Source organism: Camarhynchus parvulus, chromosome 13, assembly GCF_901933205.1.
Source record: "Camarhynchus parvulus chromosome 13, STF_HiC, whole genome shotgun sequence".
Lineage (NCBI taxonomy): Eukaryota > Metazoa > Chordata > Aves > Passeriformes > Thraupidae > Camarhynchus > Camarhynchus parvulus.
The window spans coordinates 15,149,490-15,171,222 of record NC_044583.1 but is presented as its reverse complement, the minus strand read 5'-3'; the positions used below and the strand labels follow the sequence as shown (position 1 = coordinate 15,171,222).

Genomic DNA, 21,733 nt, shown 5'->3' with positions numbered 1-21,733 from the left:
ACCGACCGCCCACGCGCGCGCGCACACGGCGAGGGGGGCGTGGCGGCCCTCGGCCGCCTCCCGGCGGGCTTTGCGCACGGTGCCGCCCCTGCCGCCCTCAGGGCCGGGCGGGGAAGATGGCGGCGGGGCCCGGGAGTGAGTGCGAGGCTGGGCGGGAGACGCGGCGGGGAGCGAGCGGCGGCGGGGCTGGGGAGGAAAAGGGGCAGGGGAATTGCCCGAGGAGAACGGAGCGGTTCCAGAGGACCCTCCCGGGAAGAGCAAACGGGGGCGCGGGGCGGGGCGGAGCCAATGGGTCCGGGGAGGGGCGGGGCCAAAGAGTGCCGGAGGGGCGGGGCCAGGAGTGGAGCCGCAGGTTCGAGTCCCGGTGTGGCCGGGACTGCCCCCGCACACTCCTGCCCTGTCCCGCAGAGCATAAGCTGCTGAGCGCCGGCCCCACCGAGCCCTGGTCCATCCGCGAGAAGCTCTGCCTGGCCTCCTCCGTCATGCGCAGCGGCGACCAGAACTGGTACGGGAGCGGGAAAGGCGGGCGGCGTGTGCACGGCACCGGGCACGGCACGGGGCTGTCACCACGCTGCCTCTGTTCAGAATGAAAATGGTGTAGGAGGTGTTCAGGGTGTACCTGGACAGGCATTTTGTTGCCTTCATAACTACTGTGAAAACGCAGAGGTGTGGTAATCAAAATAAAGAGCAATGAGAGCTGGAGAGGGAGTTTGGACAAGGAGTGTCCGGACAAGGGGGGATGGCTTCGGACTCAGAGAGGGAGGGTTGGGTTGGAGATTAGCAAAAAGCTCTTTACTGTGAGGCTGGTGAGGCACTGGAAAGGGTTGTCCAAAGAAGTTGTGACTGCCCATCCCTGGAAGTGTCCATGGAACAGCCTGGGATAGTGGAAGATGTCCCTGCCCATGGCAGGGGTTGGAACAAGATGATCTTTAAGGTCCTTCCCAACCCATTCTATGATTCTGTGTTCATAATTAGATGAGGTGAATTGTGGACAACAAAGATATTTCGTAGGGGAATTCCTGTGCACTGAACCTATAGCTCTGTTTTACTGTATTTTTCTCCTCACTAAAGTAAGGGTTTTGTGGAAAAGTAATCACATAACCAGGTGAAAGAAACTTGCTTTTCAAATAAATATTTTTGAGACTTGTGGAACTCCTTGGTGAGTTTATCATGTTTAGCAGGGTTATTCAATGATGCAAAGAGAGTTTTCCATCTTTTCTCTGCATGTTGGTTTGGGGAGAAGGTGAGTTGATGGTGACTTGCCATTTTCCTCCCACAGGGTCTCAGTCAGCAGAGCCATCAAACCTTTTGCAGAGCCAGGACGCCCACCTGACTGGTTTTCCCAAAAGGTAAAACACTGACATTTGAATCTTGGACACCAAATCTCTGCACAGTTGTAAATGCTATATTGAGGATGAATTTAGGATTAATTTTTCTGTGTTTTATCCAGTACACAGTTACTAAGTAAAGCTAACTAATGAGATCCTTCACCAGGCATGTGATTCCTTGCCTTGGGAATTTGTGGATGTCCATGTATTTTGGTGTGTCCTGCTGTTTGGGCAAGCAAACTGTCCTCTGACTTCCTTTGTTTTTTTCTCAGCACTGTGCATCTCAGTACTCAGAGCTCTTGGAGACCACAGAGACCCCAAAGTGAGTACAAAGTCTGACCCCAGCACAGCCTGCGGCAGCTCAGGGGACACTCCTGGGTTCTTACAGCAAAGTCCTTGTCACTGTTAAATTACTTTTTGTCCCCCAACCAGCTCCTCCTGAAAGGAGCATTTCAGAATGAGAAAATTCAGCTGGAATAGCTGTTGTGGGACAGTGGGATCAGGGTTTGTCAGATGGGAATGATAATATTTATTTGGCTGGAACAAACACTGCATGTTAGCCTTACTGGTCAGAAGCTTTACACATAAATTTACCATTCAGAATAGGGGTAGAAAAGAGAAGGAGTGAGAAGGGAGATCTTTTGTGTTTGTCACTATTTTGCTGTGGTTTCTTACAGTTTTCTTATCAGTGTTGTCACTACAGCTCTGTGATATGAGTTATTTACTGCTCCTAATTCCAGGCATTTTGTTTGGAGACTTCACACAACGTTAAGTGAACGATGGGATGTTTAAAAGTAATATTTGTGTGGAACTGATTTGTTTGTGAATTATATTCAGCACTAGAGTTGCAAAATTAAAGGGCTTAGTAGAGTTAGAGAAGAAAAAAATAGATGTTTCTTCTTGCAGAGAAAAGAATTCTCTCTTGAAGTGGAAGGATTATTTTCAGGTTGAGAATTTTTGTGGACTTGCATCTTTGATCTGTTCCTAAAGACTTTAACACTGGGTGAATTAGCAAAAATTTGCTGAAGAGATTGTTTTAACATTGTGCTGTCCAATATAATGTAAGGGAATTGGAGGAAGTTGATTTTTTTTGGATGAGCATGTCATGAATGACAGAAAGCAGCCATTTATGAAACAGGAACTGAGTTTTCTTGTGGTTTGTCTCTGAGTTTTTCTTTTCTCTTATTCTGTAGAAGAAAACGTGGTGAGAAGGGAGAAGTTGTGGAGACAGTGGAAGATGTTATTGTGCGGAAACTGACTGCAGAGAGGGTTGAGGAGTTGAAGAAAATAATTAAAGAAACACAGGAAAAATACAGGTACATGACAGAGGTTTTAAAATATTGTACACCTGAGAGTCCTGTCCTGAAAAAGTAGTCCAGGTGGGATGGTGATTGGGGTGAAAATGCTGCTTAAGGTGTCCAGTTCAGTGATGAAAATGTAAAAAGATTTTGTGATTACAGGCAACTCAAGAAGGATGCAGAGCTGATCCAGGCCGGACACATGGACAGCAGACTGGAGGAGCTGTGCAATGAGATTATGATGTGGGTTATTTCATTATTTCTTCTGAGATTGTAATTTCTTGACACTCTGTTTGGCAGCATCTCTTGCTCCAAGTAGTTTGGGTTAAGAGAAATGGGGCTGGGCAGATGCTTTGGTCTCTGGACTGGGGAGCAGCTGATGTGGAACATCCTTTGGAGTTGCTCAGTAAAGAGCTTGGCCATGGCTTGCAGAACCATGTTTGCTGCCTCCCTTCTGGCAGTCATCTGGAAGTGAAATTTCCTGCCCTGTGTGTCATTCTCTGGCTCTGCTGCTCACCTTGGGGGATTTGAGCTTGAGTGGTTTGATGTTGTCTGGAGATAACAGGGTGGGCATCAGTAAAATGCATTTTGGAGAGGGAATTAAGGGGAACTGAGTGACAGCAGGTTTTGTTCTTTGTACAGAAAGAAAAAAATGGAAGAGGAGGAGGCAGAAGTCAAGAGGAAGGCTACAGATGCTGCTTATCAGGGTAAGTTGGAAATGAGGTGCCTTCATTTTCCTCAATGCATATATTCATAAGAACATTCAGAAAAAACTGAATTCTTGTTAAGACCTGCAGGAGGAATTCCTTGACCCTAGAGTTGGAGAGAAAGGCTGTATTCTCTTTCCAGCACTATATTTGTAACAGGGTAAAAGGCAGAGGCTCCTGAAAAAGGAATAAAATCTTCAGGAAAGGTGTATCCAAGGGAAAGCAGGGTTAGTAAGGGGGTCTGTGTTAGAATGTCAGGCTTTTCACACCTTTAGTTTCCCCTGGTCACTGAGGGTAAGAGGAAGAAACTTAGTTATTCTGAGTGTTTAGTTCTTCATAACTCTTGGGGCATTTAATTTGGTGATGGGAGGTGGTGAATGCCAAACTGCTAGAGAAACCTGCAGCTGGCGTGCATTACCCAAAGTCAGTATTACTTGGGAACTGAGCCTAGTGGGGTGCAAGAAATTCCTATAACATAAATTGTTCTCTTAAAATTCTTCAGGATAAAGTCAAAAGTAACTCTTTGGGCCACTCCACGATGGAGTCACAGACTCTCACTGTCGTTTCCATTCTCTTCCAGCTCGCCAGGCCATTAAGAACCCACCTCGAAGGCTGACGGGGGTGATGGTTCGTTCTCCTGCAGGCTCCACCTCCCCGGGCGGGGATTATTCCCTCGGAGATCTGTCCCAGCCCGCTGGGGATGAGGCCAGCCCAGGGGTGAGGATCCTTCTCTGGGTAGGAGGGAAAGCCCAGCTTGGGACGTGGGGCTCTGCATCCATCACAGAGAAGGGGCCTGGGGAGAAGCCCTTGCCTTGCTGTGCAGATTTCAGGTGCTGTCGTGTGGTTGGTGACAGTGCTGCTCGAGATCCATCTCCTCTTCCCTGTCTGTGGTGATCAGTGCCTGGATCAGAGGCCGTGTAGGGGCATCAGTGGGTTGGCCAGGCAGTCTGTGAGTGCCTGGGAGCTGGCTCTGCAGGGCAGGGAAAGGGTGAGAGCACATGCCTGGAGTAGGGGCAGTGAGTGAATGGAGTAGGTGTCTGTGGTGTGCTGGATCAATGCTCTTGGGGGAAGCAGCAAGTGGGGCTGGTCCGTGTGGTGGAGTGTGGCTTTGAACAGTGTGGTTTTTCTCTTTCTCAGGTCACGCCAGGGACATTGCCCAGCACCCCAGTTGCCTCCTTCATTGGAATCCCTGACACCCCTCCAGGCTCTGCTCCCCTGGATGCCCCCATGACCCCAGTCACTGATGATTCACCCCAGAAAAAGATGCTAGGACAAAAAGCAACTCCGCCTCCTTCCCCTCTGCTCTCAGAGCTGCTGAAGAAGGGCAGTCTCCTGCCCACAAGCCCCAGGCTGGTATGGAGCTCTCTGCTCATATATGCAAGCACACAAACAATTTGCTCCAGATTTTCCCACTGAAAAAGGGGGATCTGCAAAGAATTTTTAAAAATGTGCAGTTTTGTGAGAGTCCCAGCAGAAGTGATAATCTGAGAGGTATGAATACCCCTGTGAGCTGCAGAGGTCAGCCCCTTTCCCAGCAGGACTGCAGGGCTCGTGCAGCACGTAGGACTGGCTGTCCCCTCAGTCATAAGGAGTTGGAGTTGCAGGGTTTGCCAGAGGAAATTGTTCTCCTCAGGGGAGGGAGCTTGTTAGTCAGCATTATCCCCATCAGCCTCTGTGGTGTTCCTGGTGATTCCTACACTGGGCTGACAATTCTCTACAGGAACTCCTGTTTCAGTATTTTTAATGTGTACAAGAGTAGGGAATCCTTGAATGGCATTTATGACCTATACAGAAGTGCTTCAGTTTTCTCCTAATTGTAGACAGTTCCTAAAATCACTGTGATGAGAACCCACTTGTGGTGTTATTGACTTGGGAAGTCTTAGGAGATGCTGACACTGTTCAGAGCCCAGTGTGAAAGCAGCAGCCATCAGCCTGCTTGTGACACAGATTCCCTGGCTCAGTGCTTGTGTGATGGAGTAGGTGTGTTGCTGTTGACTTTTTTCTTCATAGTAGTCAGATTTAGGGTTTTTTCTATTTGCTAGCTTGGGTAAATGTTCTATGGATTTTGTGTTTGCAGGATGTAACATAAAGTGGGGCAGGGAAAGGTCATGGCTGTGGAAGGCTGAGTTTTCTTTGTAGGAACAGGACTGGTTTGCATCTGTTTCAAGGTCCATCATAGGTTCACTGTGTGACCTTGATCAAGTTACTTTCCATCTTGGTACTTCTGCTTCTCTCAGCTCGAAACAAGGGATACTTCTGTGCCATCTCAGGGTCTAGAGAGACTCATATGTGTAAAGGATTGTGAGGTCCTTGAAGAGAAGAACTGTGATAGAGCAAATGATGCACTTGGCCTCACCACAAAGGAAGGTGTTACAGCTAAGAACAGCAACAGTTTCAGACTGTCATGTTCTGCACTTGTGGGAGGGGCCTCAGGCAGGGACTAACCTGAATAAAAAACTGCAGAGGAAATGCTGGGACACCAGTTGCTGGTGCTGTTCATGGAGGTGCACATCTGGCAGAGAATCACTGGTGTGGTGGTATCTCCAGGAACTTGAGTCTCGTCCTCCTTTGACAGGTTGGTGAAAACGAAATGGCAGTGGCTTCTGGTCACATGAACAGCTCTGGAGTGCTGCTGGAGGTAGGAAGTGTCCTGCCAGTGCTGCACAGTGGGGAAATGCAGTCAGCACCTGGTGCTGTCCCTGCGTCTCCAGCTGCTTCAGGTAACTCGGGCCTTTCCTTGTACAGTTCTCCCTTAAGATGTCCCTTCAGACTGTTCTGTGGATTTTCTTGGGGGAAGGATGATGCCTACCTGGCTGGTCTGGGGGCTTCTCTGTCAGTTGTATTCCTATTTCTGTAGCCCTGTCCATCTCACCCCTACTTTTTAAGAAGATGAATCCTTAAAAGAGTGACTGAAGCAATTCGGTTTGATCCAGTCCTGATCCATGCAGTCTGGTTTTCTGGGTTGGACACTGGCTAATACCAGGCATCTGAGTGTAGAAAGAAAGGGTTTGTTTACAGGGAGTTGTGGAAAAAATTATCTAGATCTGATCCCCAACGTGTCAAACACAGCTCCCTGTGGATCTGGAGAACTCATGTGCCTTCCCTCTGCTGTATCTTAGAGATCTGTTCAGAGTTAGACCACTGAGCTCCAGAGGAAGTTCCACAGAGTGGGGATAAGGGGGACAGTGCAAGACTCTGCATTGGGCTTTTTCAGAGCAACCTGCCTAAGGAAGTGTTTTTTCCTCAGCTCCTGCTGACCAGTGATTTGATCACATTGTCTGCAACTGAGAATTTGTGTCGTTCTTTCATATAGAATTCTATACAAGTAATATTGCTTTCCTTATCCACATCTGTTTTTTTAAGACTTGTTAATTTAGTCCAGACAGTTCAGTAAATTCAGACTGGAAGTTACAGCTAAGATGAATGGCAGCCTTTGATATAAAAGGAATTCTCCAGGAAAAACCTGCAAGGAAATCCCCTCCTCTGCCTCCCAGCTCCTGTGACGACTGTTTGTCTTGGCTTACCTTGTGTGGCTCTCTCAGCACTGTTTTTCAGATTTCCCATAATTGTTTTGGGATGAGCCTTTGGAAGGGCATCTCTGTGCATGTGTGGCTTAGTCTGTCCAGCCCTTACAGTGAGTGCAGTGTTCTGTAGCTGCATGATTCTGCCTCAGGCTGCACACACAACAGGAGTCATGCATTTTTTGGTGCAGGTTCTCTGTACAGCTTTTGGGACTCTTTATAGGTATCTCTGTGTCTTTTCCCAGAAGAAGCCACCAGACTGTGAAGAGCCCAGTGGTGGCTTTGTGGACTTCAGTGGTGGCTGCTTCTTGCTCATGTGCTTTTCCCTTCTACTCTCTGTTAGGTGCTCCTACGCTTTCCCGGCTTTTAGAAGCTGGTCCTGCACAGTTCACCTCACCTCTTGCTTCCTTCTCCGCTGTTGCCAGCGAGCCTCCAGCTAAGCTCCTGCCACCCCCCGTAGAGCCTGTGTCCCAGGCCACTATTGTCATGATGCCCGCGCTGTCAGCACCAGCCGTTGTGCCACCAGCTGCAGCTGCAGAAAGCGTAGCCACAGGTGCGTCCCTAACCACGCACTCAGAGCTCACGTCCTGCTGGAAAGCAGAGCTTCCCGTGGGATCAGCGCCCTGCGAGCTCTCAGCTGGGCTTTGTCACCTCAGACTCGCCATCCTGGCCAAAAAGGATGGTTATGGCTGGGTTCTGGAGTAAACAAATGGTTTTAAACAGGGTTTGCTGGATGTGGGAGGGGGTGCTGGTGATTTGCTGGACTGCGGTTCAAGGGTTGGAATCTCACTTTGTCTCTCCTGTGGGAGAGCAAACCCATATTTGTCTTTTATTAATCTAAGCTGTGGTGGGGTGGATTGGGCCTGGGATACTTGTGGTTGGTGCTTGGTGTTACCCACTGCAGTGTTTGTTTATGTGGGGACTTCTCCAGCTTGGTCTCTGACTGTCCCTCTCATCCTTGTGCAGTGAGCCATCCTGAAGCCTGTGTTTCCATGGAGGCAGTGGCTGATTCCCACACTGTGACAGTGTCCATGGACAGCAGTGAAATATCAATGATCATTGATTCCATCAAGAAGGAGTGCCTGGGTTCTGGGGCTGGCAGCACTGCAGGATCTTCCAAAGATCACTGCATGGATGGGAAAGAAGATCTGGATTTGGCTGAAAAAATGGATATTGCAGTGTCCTATACGGGGGAAGAGCTGGACTTCGATACGGTTGGAAATATTATAGCCATCATTGAGGACAAGGTAAATGGGGAAAGCAGAATGCCAGTGCCTTTTGCTCCACATTCAGTTGGGTTAATCTCAAATGATTGCTGTTCACCAATTTAGTTTAAACAAGCAAGAAATAACTATTCCAGAATGCACATTCTCACCATCATTTTCCAGATCGACAGGAAAGGACACCACTGCTGCCTGTCTGACACTGGTGCTCCTTTTCAGAGTACAAAAAGAAATGTCTTTATTCCTTGGAGGGTAGGGTTTGGGTCATGTCTCTGGCAGACAGCTGAGCACTGCTCACAGAATCCTTTCCAGGAGTGCCATATTTCTGAAACTGAAGCTTCAGGAGAAACTCTCACAGGGAGTGATACAAATCTGGCTGCAAAAAAGGCAACTTTGTAAACGGAGTAGACTGGGATTTCCACAATTGTCTCTGTACCAAATAACATGAACTTTTCTTTAATCCCTGTTTCTGACCTCGGCCTGCACTGCTGTGTGTTTGTTTTGACAATAAAGGTAGACGACCACCCTGAAGTCTTGGATGCAGCAGTTGTTGAAGCTGCTCTTTCTTCTTTCTGTGAAGATACCGATGACCCTCAGACCCTTCCTGGCCCATGGGAGCATTCAATTCGTCAGGAGCATGAGAAACAGGCCCAGATGCCACAAGTGTCTGTGACTGTGAAGCAGGAGAGACTGGAGTGCGAGGAGCCAGAGGCAAAGGGGATTCGAGACCTAATGGGCATCAGTGAGCTGGGGTCAGAAATAAAGACTGAACGTGCAGAGCAGGACCAGAGTCAGCTGGGCCCTGAAGAAACCATACCAGCCACTGCAAGAGTGACAGAAACTCCAGAGATTAGAAACCAAGAGATAGAAGAAGATCCAAGAGCAGCTGTAACATCAGGAGAGACTTCTGAAATCAAAATAGAGTCATCCCAGGGAGAAGATGCAGTGCTCAATCCAGTGAAGACAGAGGTATGTGGTCACAGAGGCTGCCTGGAACTGGTGTGGGGAAAGAGAGGAGCAGCTGTGGCAGGTAGGAGCAAGTTTAGAGGAAGGATGAGTGCTGGGTTGAAGTGACCCTTCAGTGAATGTGACTGACTGTTTTCCTGGGAGTCAGGCTGCTGATGTGCAGAGCAGCTCTGCTGTAGGCAGTACCTTTGTGTATCTCCCCCCACCCATGTGCAGAACTGCTGCTGGGAAGGTGCTCAGTGAACCTCATTGCCTGGAGTTAGGTTAGGGTGAGTGAGATGTGCCCACACCTTCACTGAAGTAAGCTGACACAAACATCTAGATTTGTGCATTTCTCTTCCCTCCAGACCCCACCTGATGATGATTCATCCCCTCCACAAGTCCCAAATGTGAGTGAAGACTCCTCACAGGCTGATGTTCAGCACAAATTTGAGCTGTCAGGTAACTTAATTCAGCTAGGAAATCTTTTACATGCAACATTATTAGCTGGATAGTTGATAGTTATCTGGTTCAGGTTTTTTGGGGAGGAGGGAGAAAAGATACCTGTAGGAACAGTGGTAATTACTGCAGGACAGTAGGTGTTGGTGCAGGAGCTTTTGTAGGAAAGGCTGCTTGGGAGAATCAATCTTTCTGCATTTCTTTCTTTCACAGAATCAATGAAGGAGGAGGCCCAAGCCCTGTTTAGGAGTCAGATGAAGGTAATTCCCTGTTGGTTTTAGTCATCTTGAGTTAATTAGCAACATGTTGCTGCTGCTGTCTGCTGGAAGGCAAAGCTTGTGTTCAACTTTCTGCACATTGAGCAGTCTCCAGCTGAAGGGGAGATGGCTTCAGAATGTAAAGGTGTTTATGTCTGTGCTTCTGGGTCTGTGGGAACAAGCAGGGCAGGCTGGAGAGACTGGGATTTTGTGGAAGTGCCTGTACAGTTGTCAGCAGCCTCACAAAAAAACCACTTTGCTCACAGAACCGTAGTTGCTTTGGAGGCGCTGAGTGGCTGCTGTAGCTGGCTGTGCCAGCTGATGGACTCTGTGTTTCAGGATGGGCAGGGTGAGGAGGATGATGAGGACGGTGCCAGTGAGGCTGCCAGTTTGGAGGAGCCCAAAGAAGAAGACCAGGGTGAGGGGTATCTCTCAGAGATGGATAATGAGCCCCCCGTGAGCGAGAGCGACGACGGCTTCAGCGTCCACAACGCGCCCCTGCAGTCGCACGCGCTCGCCGACTCCATCCCCAGCAGCCCGGCCTCCTCGCAGTTGTGAGTGTCAGGGCACACTGGGACTGCAGGATCCCCACTTCTGGCTTGCTAAGTGGGTCCTAAGGGAGAATTTGTTGATGATTTGTTTGTTTCTTGCTTACAAGTGTGCAGACAGCACTCCAGTACCAGCTCCCGCTTTTTCCGTCTGTCTTTGGTGTGGGTTACCATGGGCATGTCAAGGACAAAACAAACCATGAGTTTTGTGCTCTGAAGCAGTGATCACACTCCTGAAGGAATTATGTTCTTCTCTTCCCAGCTCAGTGTGCAGTGAGGACCAGGAAGCAATACAGGCTCAGAAGATCTGGAAGAAAGCCATCATGCTGGTTTGGAGAGCAGCAGCTAATCACAGGTGAGTTTGATGTCTTGGCAGAAAGAAGTGACTAATCCTAGACAAGTCTCCACTCTCCCATCTCAGAGGCTTATCTCTCCTGGGAGATGATGAATCATATTGTTGCAGACAAATGAATAGGAGAGCATGAAACAAATGTTTACCAGCAAGGACAGGCACTGAGTGGACTGTTTCTCTCTGCAGGTATGCCAATGTCTTCTTACAGCCTGTAACTGATGACATAGCACCAGGCTACCACAGCATCGTGCAGAGGTGAGTCTCAGCAGTCTTCTGTCATCAGAACTCTGTTTGCATATTTGTAGGGATTTCTGGCAACAATGTAGTTTTTGCCTGCTGTGCAGACTTGGAAAAGTATTCTTTTTCTGACATGATTCAGTCAGAAGCAGGTTTCCCCAAGAACAGTCATCATCAGTAACAGGCACATGTCTGTACACAGTCCTGACTTTAAGTGAAGTACACTGACTTACACAGAACGTTTTGCCAGTAAGGTGAAACTGATTTGTTTCTCCCAGTTTCTGTCCAAGAGTAGGATTTAACCTTTGAAATTTCTAAAAGCTGTTCTCTAATCAGTATTTTTTGCTGTCCCAGATGGTGGACTTTTCTGGAAGAATTACCAGAATCCCCTACTAGCTGCTGAAATCTCTTGTAAACAGTTCAAGCTCAGTGGCTGCAGCTCTAGCTCCTTAGTTTCTCTGTCAGTGGTGCCTGGAGAAGGCAGATGCCTCTCCTGAGAGATCTCTGAGGCTGTTGTTACTATTCCAGGTAACTGCTGGACACCTTGGGTCTTCTGACCCAGGCCTTGGTACTGGGGAGCACAGCCCATGGGGGAGAACTGTTCAGCTACATAAAATAGACACTGTAACTAAACACATTACAGACCCAGGGCTGTTTCCAAAGGAGATGGGAAAGAGTTAAGCATTTCTGTTGCAATTTTGCCTGCATTTCTTTCACAGACCAATGGATTTATCTACCATCAAAAAGAACATTGAGAACGGGCTGATCCGAACCACAGCCGAGTTCCAGCGGGATATTATGCTGATGTTTCAGAATGCAGTGATGTACAACAGCTCTGACCACGATGTGTACCACATGGCTGTGGAGATGCAGAGAGATGTCCTGGAGCAGATCCAGGTAAAGTACTGAGCTGAGGCCAGTGCAGGACAGAGCATCTGCCTTGGTCCATAGGTCTGGCTGTCCCACAGTTCCACTCCCAGTGTGTTTGAATGCTGTGGGTCCTGCCCTTCCCTGCTAATCTCTCATGGTAGCTCAGGTGTTTGTGTTGAACTAGATTGTGGGTGAGTTAAAAGTAACACAGCAGAATATTTTATATGTTCATCCCAGACCAATTTCAAATGTAATTTCCTTCAGGGAAATGCTTAGGCCAGCAAGAACCAGGGTGTGGTTCAGGAACAGAAACGAGCAACAAGAACAGTGAATGACAGGGGACGCCACGGCTTCTTTGGGTGCTGGTTTATGTTGATACAAAGTGCACATAAAACTGCCCTGTGAATTTATGCTATTTAAAATATCCTTTGAAGCAGAATGTCCCAGCTGGCAGGGCTGAGTTTGAATTGGGGTTTTATAGTTCCTCAAGACTTGTGGCTTCTGAGGTAAATTGGGGAACTTATTCTGAGCAGCACACAAGGAACTGAAACTGACTCTGACCCAATCATTCCCAGCCTGTGGTCTGTGATAGGTAACTGACACGCACTTACTGAGCTTGTTTTGCTTGACAATCTTAACAGAGTGTGGTTTCCTTGCAGCAATTTCTGGCCACACAACTGATGATGCAAACATCAGAGTCAGGGATCAGTGCAAAGAGCCTGCGGGGGCGAGACTCCACTCGCAAGCAGGATGCTTCAGAGAAGGTGAGAATGCTGCACCCTGTGCAAGGGCACTTGGGATCTTCTGAAGGATCCCAAAATACTGCATGAAGTTCCCACACCACGGAGGCAAAAGTTCCCACACCAGCATCTTCATGTGAACAACTTTTCTTTAAATGTCTATTGATTAGATTTCAGTTCTGGAACTGTACAGCATGCCAGAGGCAGGTCTCATGAAATTTTTCTGTAATCCAAATACTTCTATTACCTGTTTTTAAAAACAGGTGATAAAAACCGTAGGGAAATTAACAGAGTGTTGGAAGAGGTGGGAATACTCTCAGGCACATGGTGTGACTCTTGGGGATGGGCCTGCAGGGCAGGGAGTTGGACTCAGTGATCCTGTGGTTCCCCTCCAACTCCACAGATACTGTGATTCTATGGTATGGCAGAAGGGTGAAGGGAATTGCCATATCCTTCACTTCCTAGTCGGGTTTTTAGAGCTAGAGAATCAATCACCTCTGGTTTGCTGTGTAAAATACACCAGAGAACCTTTGAATTCCACACTGATCTAAGCAATGAAGATTTGTGGTTTTTTCTTTTATAAAGACACATGCAAACTTGATGAAGTGATCTCAAGTACTCTCTAGTGCACACAACACTGTGACAGCAGGGGCTGCCTGCTGAGTTCTGGTGACAGCTGCACTGAGCAGGAATTGTTTGGTAGACCAGGAAAACTTGCTGTGGCTGTGGAGGGAATATCCCTTTCCTGGCATTCTGGCTCTCGCAGTATCCCTCTTTTGTCTGTTTGTATGTTCCTGCTGCATAAGACTGACGCCCTGCAGGAAGGGGAATGGGGCACATGTTCCTCTATGCTCATGTGTGGGCTCAGTGCTTCTGTGTGGTGTGTGCATTTCCGTAGCTGATGCCTGATAAGTCCTTCTGTTTGGCCTTTTAACAGGACAGTGTCCCAATGGGCTCTCCTGCCTTCCTTCTCTCTCTCTTTGTAAGTATTGAAAGGCTCCAGCAGGTTCTGCAGTACTGCTGCCAGGTGCTCTGCTCCTTGTCTGGGTGATCCCTGCACTGTCACAGCATCCTTAGCACTGCAGCAGGGTGTGTTTCACTTGGGGGCTGCACCACTGTGAGCTCAGAAGAGACATCTCAGTCCCTTACTCTCAAAATGGGTGAGCGGGTGGGGCTTCACTCTTTTCTTCTGGTTCCAAGTGTTTTTGTTTTGTCATCTGCTTTTGCTTTTTTCCATGACTTCTCTCCTGCTTTCTTTCCATGTAAGTGGGAAGACAAACCAAGTGGTGCAGTCCTGTAGTTCCTACATCTCATGTTTATACAGCTGCCCCTTCCACACGTCCGAGGCAGTACAAAAGGTCTTGGGAGAGTGAGGAGTCAGCTGTGTGTCCTTTATTTGTTCCTGGTTCAGAAAGCAAAAAAGACTCTGCAGAAATATCTTGCTCTGTGCCCGTGGTGATCTGGAAGTGTTTGGAAAAATATTCCCTCTGGGAAACCCCAAGTCTCTGAGTTACTGTGAGGAGAGAGAGGAGGAAGATGGAGAGCTGTCCTTGTCTCTCACATGTATCTAAAGACAGAAGAGTACTCCAGGAGAGGCAGCAGATCAGCCAGAGAGAGAATCAGAGGAAGCTCTCAGCTCACCTTCTGCTCGTGGAAAGGAGCTGTGTGGAGGAACTAGGGAGCTAGTGCCAGGGTCACTCAGCTGGAGGAGCACTTCCATAGGGATCAGCAGCTGATAAGGTAGGTTAGTCAGCAGTTTTCCTTTTCCCACCTTAAGCTAGAATCTGCTGCTTAGGAGGAAGCCTGCACTGTCCAGGTTCCAAAAGCATCTGTCTGGGCCAGAGGTGCAGAGATGCTACCAAGCCCAGCACCCTGCTGTGTCCACATCCAACTTTAGGTAGGTCTGCAGGCAGGCCTTGGCAGGGACAGCTTCCCTTTCTCCTGATGGGAAGGCATGAAAAATTGTTGCCAGATGCAGAATTCCCTTTGTCCCTCCCTCTGTCCCTCCCTCCCTCCCCTTGCCGGAGGGCCGTTCCTGTGGGTTGTGTAACTCTGTTTGTTTGCCTTGTGAGCAGGACGGAGGCACCAGAGGGCGGCGCTGCGCCATCGAGGCAGACATGAAGATGAAGAAATGATGCTGCAGACACAAAATGCCAGCAGAATCCCAGGCATCCGGAGCTGGAGTGTGAGCAGGCAGCTCTTAACAGCTGTTGGAGGAGGAAGAAGAGCTGCAGGTCCATTTCTGGGACCTGGTTCACCACCTTCGCTTGCCCTTCCGGAAAGCAGTGTCTTGTCAGAATGTGTAACCCAAAGAAACTTCCCTGGAGGGGAAGGCCAGCCCCCCTGCCTGTTTTAGGGCAGTTGTCTTGGGCTTCATCAGTGTTCTGGTGTTAGCTAGCAGCTGGTGGCTCGTACGTACTGTAATGTGAAGTGTACAGATTTTTACTAGTGATGTGTAAATGTGATGTATATTAAAATCTGGGAACAAACCCGTGTGCAGTGTACTGAGCATCACAGCTCTGCAGGGAGGAGCCCTGTGCTACAAGCCTGGATCCCCACCTGGACTATCTGCAAATATAATTCTTTTCCAGTTATCCCTATAGCACACATGCATGGCAGAGCTCTGATGTTAGAGACAATCCATAAATCACAGGAATGCTGCACAGTGCTTGGAAGGAGAGGAAGATTCCCTGCTTGAGTGTGTGAGGATACAGCACCACTGTGGTGACACTGGAGATCAAACCTTGAGAAGTTAAATGCTGCAGTCTTGTTGGAGCTTTCCTTAGGAGAAAATGCATTGAGAAGGACTTGACATTGTTTCCCCAGAGATCTGTGGAGGCTGCACTAGTCAGAGTGAAAATCTGTGATCCCAGCAGCTGTAGGCAGGATTGCCAGTACCTGGTTTCACATCTGAGCTTGTGCCCTGTTTCTACTGGGAATTACAGTCCTTTTCCTCAGCAACATGAAGGTTTAAATTCTCTGCAAGGATTTCCAACTCACTTTTTCTGCTCATATGACCTGAGATGAAACTTGCATGTTTTCTGCCCACACAACCATTCATGGGGGAAAAGAAAACAACAGAATGACACCATCCTTGATTGCTGCAGCAGCTGGGAGTGCTCTGCCCTCCGTGCAGCATATCCAGGGTGCAGCTTTCTGGTAGACAGGTTTCAGGAAACTGAGTCACTGGGATTAAGACCAGAGGCATTGTTCCCTTATCCAGTAAGAGCTCTCAATTTTCACAAGTTCAGTGTTGAAGTTGGCCATGCCTGCTGTGTCAAGTCCTGTGTATTGCTGAGGTGAATTTTCACCAAGAGTCACCTTACTGATGTGGAAATGCTGAAACTCCCTTGGATTGGTGATTGGTTCATTGTCTTTTGCTGCTAAATCCGGGAGCAAACTTCTGGTTTGAATTTTTATTGTTCTCAGTTCATAGCACAAAAAGCTCCAGAGGTCTTTGTCTTTCATGCATTTTATGGAGTGATTTCAGCTGGGGACAAACATTTTAGCATTGCCTGTTGTGACAGGACAAGGTAGTGGTTCTAAACTAAAAGAGGGCTTATTTAGACTGGATGAAGATTATTTTTACAATGAGGGTGGGGAGGCCCTGGCACAGTTACCCAGAGAAGCTGTAGATGCCCCATCCCTGAAGTGTTGAAGGCCAAGTTGGATGAGGCTCTGAACAATTTGGAATAGCGGACGGTGTCCCTGCCCATGGCAGGGGGGCTGGACCCAGCCAGCCTCGAAAGGTCCCTCCCAACCCAACCTGCTCCATGATTCTGAGTTGGAAAGAACCTCTGTACATTCCTTTACTTCATTCAGCTGCTCAGAGCAGGACCAGCTTCAAATATTTGCCTTAGTCACAATCTCCTGTGGTGCAGCTCATCATCCCTGTCTCCTTTCACTATTGGGCTCTGAGAAGAGTCTGGCTCCATCTCTGTGACAGTGCCCTGCCACTGTCTCTGCTGGGACACTGCAGGTGCAGCACAGGAGAAGACCTTTCTCAGACCCTCTGGTAATTTGCTTTCATCATAGCAAGCATTGCTGCTCCTTCCTACCCTTGGTTTCTTCTCCTAACCAGGTATTTTTCTCTCAGCCTTTCTCTTGTCCCATGACATTTTAATAGTCTTTAATGATGTTTAAGAGCTTTAAAATTCCAAGATAGGATTTTCCCTATGGAGCCTCATTCCCTCTTTCCCAATTCATCATCTCATGCTCTGACTACTTACTAATTCTCTTCTTCCTAATACTTTGTTCTAATCTGTCTAGTACAGAGCTGATGTTTTACTGTGCTGCATCTCCCAGCACCCACCCTTTTACAGACAGATAAAACTGTCACCCCTTTCTGGTTTTTTCTTAAATGACAAGTTTCACAGCATAGACTTGGTCACGTTATATTTAAGCTTCTTTAGAGCTCACAAATGAATCCCAGTGGGTTCTAAGGTTTATTCGCTGTCTCAAATTGTTCTAAAATCTCCCCTGTTGACATTTTAATTAGATATCATCTCTCAGACCCATCCCAAGAGAAGGTCTCATGTGAGCTCCTCTGTGGCAACTGCTGATAATGATGATTAATTTGGTTTTTCCAACTGGCCCTATTTTCCACTGAGATGTTTGGCACTGATCATGTGTCATCCCCACTGATCATCTGGCAGCTCTCTGCTTCTGATGTTTTTGATGAGGTTTTTTGTTTTTATTTGCTTTTATGTCTTTAGCAAATTGTTCTCTTTTCCTTTTTTTTTTTTGCCTACTTTATGTGGATTCTACATTTCATTTATTAGAGTTCAGGCTTTTATCATTTTTCTTGTTTTGACATGTAAGTTCTTTTTAAAGGCTGTCTTTTTGATTTCTAACAGCTTTTTCCCAGAACAGCAAGGGTTGTGCAGTGGCTGATCTCTGCAAAGTGAACTAAAACTTTCCAGTCTGAGAGAGGTTCTTTGCTAGTGACTTATCTAACCAACATAATTAAAAACTGGCAGGCAATTCTTAATTAAAAGTTCAAGTCTGTGTCATTTTGTCCGGAATTGGTGCAGAGCTGAGCTGTCTGTGATTATTTCACTCATCATGTCTTGCACTAACACTGCTGTTCTGCTCTCTGGCATCTTGAGCCTTCCAAGATTTGGTAAAACTGAACATAAGGCTGAAGATCTCTTTAATCTTATGCCCAAGTTCCCAGGACTTCCTGATTTTCAACATTTATCCCTCTGGAGCACAGAAGGATGATCACAAGTGATCAGATTACCCCAGGCTGAGGCTTTTCTGTGCCTCTGTGTGTGGCAGCTCTGCTGAGGCTGCAGGAGAGAGCTCCAGGCACAGGGTTTCTCCTCAGATGGAATCTCAGTTTGCCCAACTCCCTCACCTGGAAGCTGAGAGCAGGTAATGTTATCTCCTACCTCATCAAATTTCATCTGCTGCCACTCAAGTGAACTTTGGAAGAGGTTTCAGAAGGACAGGCTTGCAGATCCCAACTCTGCTTGCAAGTTCACAAAATAAGCAAAGGAGTTTTCTCATCCCAGACCCAGTGGATTCTGTATTTCTCCCAGTTATGCACCATAAGCTGAATTTGGACTTGTGCTAGCAGTCCTGAGAATGGAAAAGAGTGAGAAATGTGCTTGTTCAAAACCCTGAAAAAATGAGGTTGTACATAATTAACTGAAGACTCTAAAGACAGTGTTAATTAATGCATAGAATTCTCCATAGGTGCAGCATCCAGGCAGCTCCATTCAGTGGCAAGATGAGGATTTTGTGACACCCTTCACTGTTGTACTGTGGCTCTGCAATCAATTCCCCAGGCTTAGAGGACTCAGAGTGCACTCATGCATTTGGGCATGAACTAATGAACACAGATTAAATGAGTGGTTTCTTCCTTCTTAAGAGAATGCACACTTTTATTTTCTGCAGTGAGCTGTCCTTGGAGTCACCAGTTGTTCCCAACACTCAGCAGCTGAGGAGCCCAGCAGGGCTCAGTCTGAGCTTGCTGGGTGCCTTCAGCACCTGAAATATGGAGCATCAGCAAAGCCACAGGCTCCCAGACAGCTCAACATGCCCTGAGCAGAGTGACCCACTGACCAGGGCAGGGAGAGAGCACAGCGAAAACCTGAAATTCAGTTTGTGTAGCTGAGCTGCAGCCCTGCCATGTGCTGTGTGTGAGCTCAGGTGGAGGCTGCTCACCTCAGAGTCCTTCCCATGCTGTGGCCCTCCAAGGATGTCAAGAAATGAGCTGGGCTTGGCCGTTCTGGATCAGGGTACAAAGAAAATTGCTCTATTTTCATTGTTTGCAGATGGGCCATGCCTGGAATTCTGAGTTGGAATCTCCCATCAAGTCAGAGGACAGTGATTTCCAGTCCCTTCCTGACTGGGATTCAAGCTTGGATCTGGATGTGATGAGCTGGAGAAATACTGAAGAGGAGGCCATGGGGAGGCTAGAGGGGAGCAGCCAAGAGGCAGACCAGGAGATGGAGCTGAGTGAGCCTCTCTGGAAGAATGACAGTGAAGATAACCACGAGGCAGAGAAGCCATGTGAAAACGACAGTCTTCTCCAGTTCCTCTTGGAGGTAGGTTTGTTTGGATTACAGGAGGGTGGGCAGCATAGTTCAGGCCTTCCTGAAACATTGGGGTTTTCAGGGCCTGCACCATCCATACCAACAGAAACAGTCTGGGGGCACAGCAGAAGCTCTGGGTTCACTCTCTCCCCAGCCCAAGCCCAGCCTTTCCTCCCATTTGGAGTTCCCACTGCACCCAGGCAGCTGCTTTGCCAAAACCCAGCTCACCCTTAAGCACAGAAATGTCAGTGAACTGACACTGTAATAATAACACAGGGCTTCATCAGATTTTGCCAGGATTCCTAAAAATGGAAAGGAGTTCGTGAGCGATTGCAAAAATAGCATCACTGCTGTTTATTTCTTCTCCCTTTTGCCTTCACAATTTGAAGTAATAAATCCCTGTCTTGCAGGTAACCCAGATGTTGGAATCTTGCTGCATTGGCGGCACAGAGTCATCTCAGACTCCGTGGGATTATTGTGGCTCTGTGGGGAAGCAGAGTGATGGGGAGGAAATGAGGTGCCAGGAAAAGACCACGGGAACAGCAGGCTCAGGAGCAGAGGAAAGTCAACTGCGCATCCTGGCAAAAGATGAGGAAGAACTCTTCCTGGGAAGAGAGGTGAGTGGTGGTCCTGAAAGACCCTCTGGCCCTGGGTGAGAGATGAGACAATGAAGGAAACCAACTCTAGAAGAGATGGGGGAGGCCCAGGTTCTGAGAGGGGAGACAAAACACACGAGGAACACAGAAAAAATGTATGAGGGAAGGGTGGTTTTTATGTATGGCTGTGTATCTTTATAAACAGGAAGCTTGTTACAGATGAAACCCTCAGATGTGAGTTGGAGGAATTGCTCCTTGGCAGTGTAAAGGTGACTCATGAGAGCTGGCAGGCTGCTCTCAGGTTTAAGGCAAGGTTGGAATACTTGCCTGGTTCTAATTGCTGTGTTTTGCAGCACAGCTTGGCTGGTTTCAGGCCCACATGGCTGTGCCAGCAATAACCATCTGCCCCTGGGGACTGTCATGTCTTAGAAGCAGGCACTGTCTAGCCTGGGTTTGCATCAGTCCTGTGTTTGGGGGCTGTGGGCTCCCACCAGCCTGCTGGGTATTCCTGGGAAAGCAGCACAGCACTGGAGGAACAGGGCTATTTTTCCACATTTGTTCTCTTGCAGACTCAGGACACTGGAGACAAATAACCCCCAGGATTTCACTGTTCAGCCAGGACAGTGTATTCCCAGCAGTCACTCTGCTCTCTGCTGCTGTTACTCCCAGCAGCTCCCTCACTGTTCTCCCAGTGCTCACAGCCAAACACACAGTGTTCAGTTTCTTTCTGAGAAGTCTGCTCGTGCTTCAGATCTGTTGAGGATTCTGAGGTGCTCCTGCATGAAATCCCACTGAGCTTTTTACTGGCAAACCACTACAGCAACAGCACCACTCTCCTTCCTGGCTGAGTCTATTCCCTGTCATTTTAACGTGGGAGTTTGTGAGGAAACAACCTTGTTAACTCTGGGGGTTCCTGTTATCTGTATCTGCAGCTTTAAGGAGCCTGAGGCAGTCTTACCTCAGCTCCTGATTGCCCTCTCTACATCCATGACTCTTCCAGAGAGCAGACACAACACTGGGCACCACTCAGCTCCACAGGGTTTGTGTCAGCCAGGGGTGGATGGCATCCAAGAGATCAGACACAGCTCCTGCTGGGAAGGTCTCAGTGAGGTCAAACAGCATCCTCTGAGTAACAGAGCAGGCAGGTCTTAGCTGAACCTGGATGCAGGAGAGGGATATGCAGCAGGCTGGCTTCTAGATGAAGGATTCAGGTACTGTGCTGCCATTTTAGATGTGTCCTCTGTGCTCTTCAGGGAGAGACTGAAGACACACCTGGAGAACCCCCTTCAGATGAGCTGCATTCACCTGAGATGAGTGCTCAGGCCCTGGATCAAGATGACAGTGACAGCAGCTCTGCAGCCTCAGTGCTGGACTCCACAGGCTCTCCCAACAGGCACCTGTAAGTAGCTGGTTCTGCACTCTTGGAAACGCAGCAGAACAGAGTCACTTCCCTTGTCACACATGAGAACGAGTGCATGGCCAGGTCACATCCAGGAAGGTGAGGTAGCCAAGCAGAGCAGGAGGGAGGGAGGTAACTTGTGCTGTCTCTGGGTTTGCTGGTATTGTAGGGCATTGATCCTAAGGTGAAGTGAGAAGAGTAGAGATTAAATAGGAGATTAAATGGAAAATACATGTTTTGTGATTTCTCAAGTGAAACAGGCCTGGTGTGAGCTGCACATCAGGCTCTGTCAGGCAGTGCACAGCCCAGCATTTCCAACCCCTCTGAGCAGTCACTGCCACATGCAGGCTCTGCCACATGTGTGATAACTCGCACTGCCTTTCAAAGGAAAAACGTGGGATTTGGGGAAGAGAAACTTCACCTCAGTAAAGTTCTGAACTGCAGAGCAGCTTGAGGTTTTTCTATCCAATTTGGTCCTGCTCCTTATCTCAGCTTTGCTTTTGCCTCTTGTCCTGCATCTTCCTGCACTCTGGATGTTCAGTTGTGCTTTCTGATGCAGAGCACTCCCACCATCACACTCAGAGGCTTTTTGTAGCTTCATCCACCTGGATGTGGTGGGAGCCAGCAGAATTGTCACCTCCTACTTTGTCTCGAGTGTGATGATCTGGCAGTATCTTCACTCCACAGGCTGCAGCCAAGCTGGAATAACCC

The 21,733-nt window shown here is 48.2% G+C and overlaps 1 protein-coding gene across 3 annotated transcripts; it reads left to right on the top strand.

The window, feature by feature from the left end:
* The first annotated feature begins 76 nt into the window (after positions 1-76).
* Positions 77-14,968, top strand: BRD8 (bromodomain containing 8). 3 transcript variants are annotated; one of them, XM_030957534.1, is made up of 22 exons: positions 77-135; positions 409-505; positions 1,280-1,349; positions 1,601-1,650; positions 2,522-2,644; positions 2,789-2,869; positions 3,269-3,333; positions 3,914-4,050; positions 4,471-4,686; positions 5,909-6,053; positions 7,198-7,407; positions 7,821-8,101; positions 8,591-9,046; positions 9,391-9,484; positions 9,695-9,741; positions 10,078-10,292; positions 10,549-10,641; positions 10,825-10,893; positions 11,595-11,772; positions 12,405-12,509; positions 13,423-13,467; positions 14,561-14,968. In XM_030957534.1, the coding sequence occupies exons 1-22, from the start codon at positions 117-119 to the stop codon at positions 14,618-14,620; spliced, it is 2,856 nt and encodes a 951-aa protein (XP_030813394.1). In that variant the 5' UTR covers positions 77-116; the 3' UTR covers positions 14,621-14,968. The 3 variants fall into 3 exon arrangements, with proteins under 3 accessions (XP_030813394.1, XP_030813396.1, XP_030813395.1); XM_030957536.1 differs by lacking the exon at positions 4,471-4,686; XM_030957535.1 differs by lacking the exon at positions 13,423-13,467.
* Positions 14,969-21,733: the final 6,765 nt, after the last annotated feature.

Coding starts and splice junctions, on each gene's coding strand:
- BRD8 (XM_030957534.1), top strand. Junction 1,651..2,521: donor GAGACCACAGAGACCCCAAA/GTGAGTACAAAG, acceptor CTTATTCTGTAG/AAGAAAACGTGGTGAGAAGG. Junction 4,051..4,470: donor GGGATGAGGCCAGCCCAGGG/GTGAGGATCCTT, acceptor TCTCTTTCTCAG/GTCACGCCAGGGACATTGCC.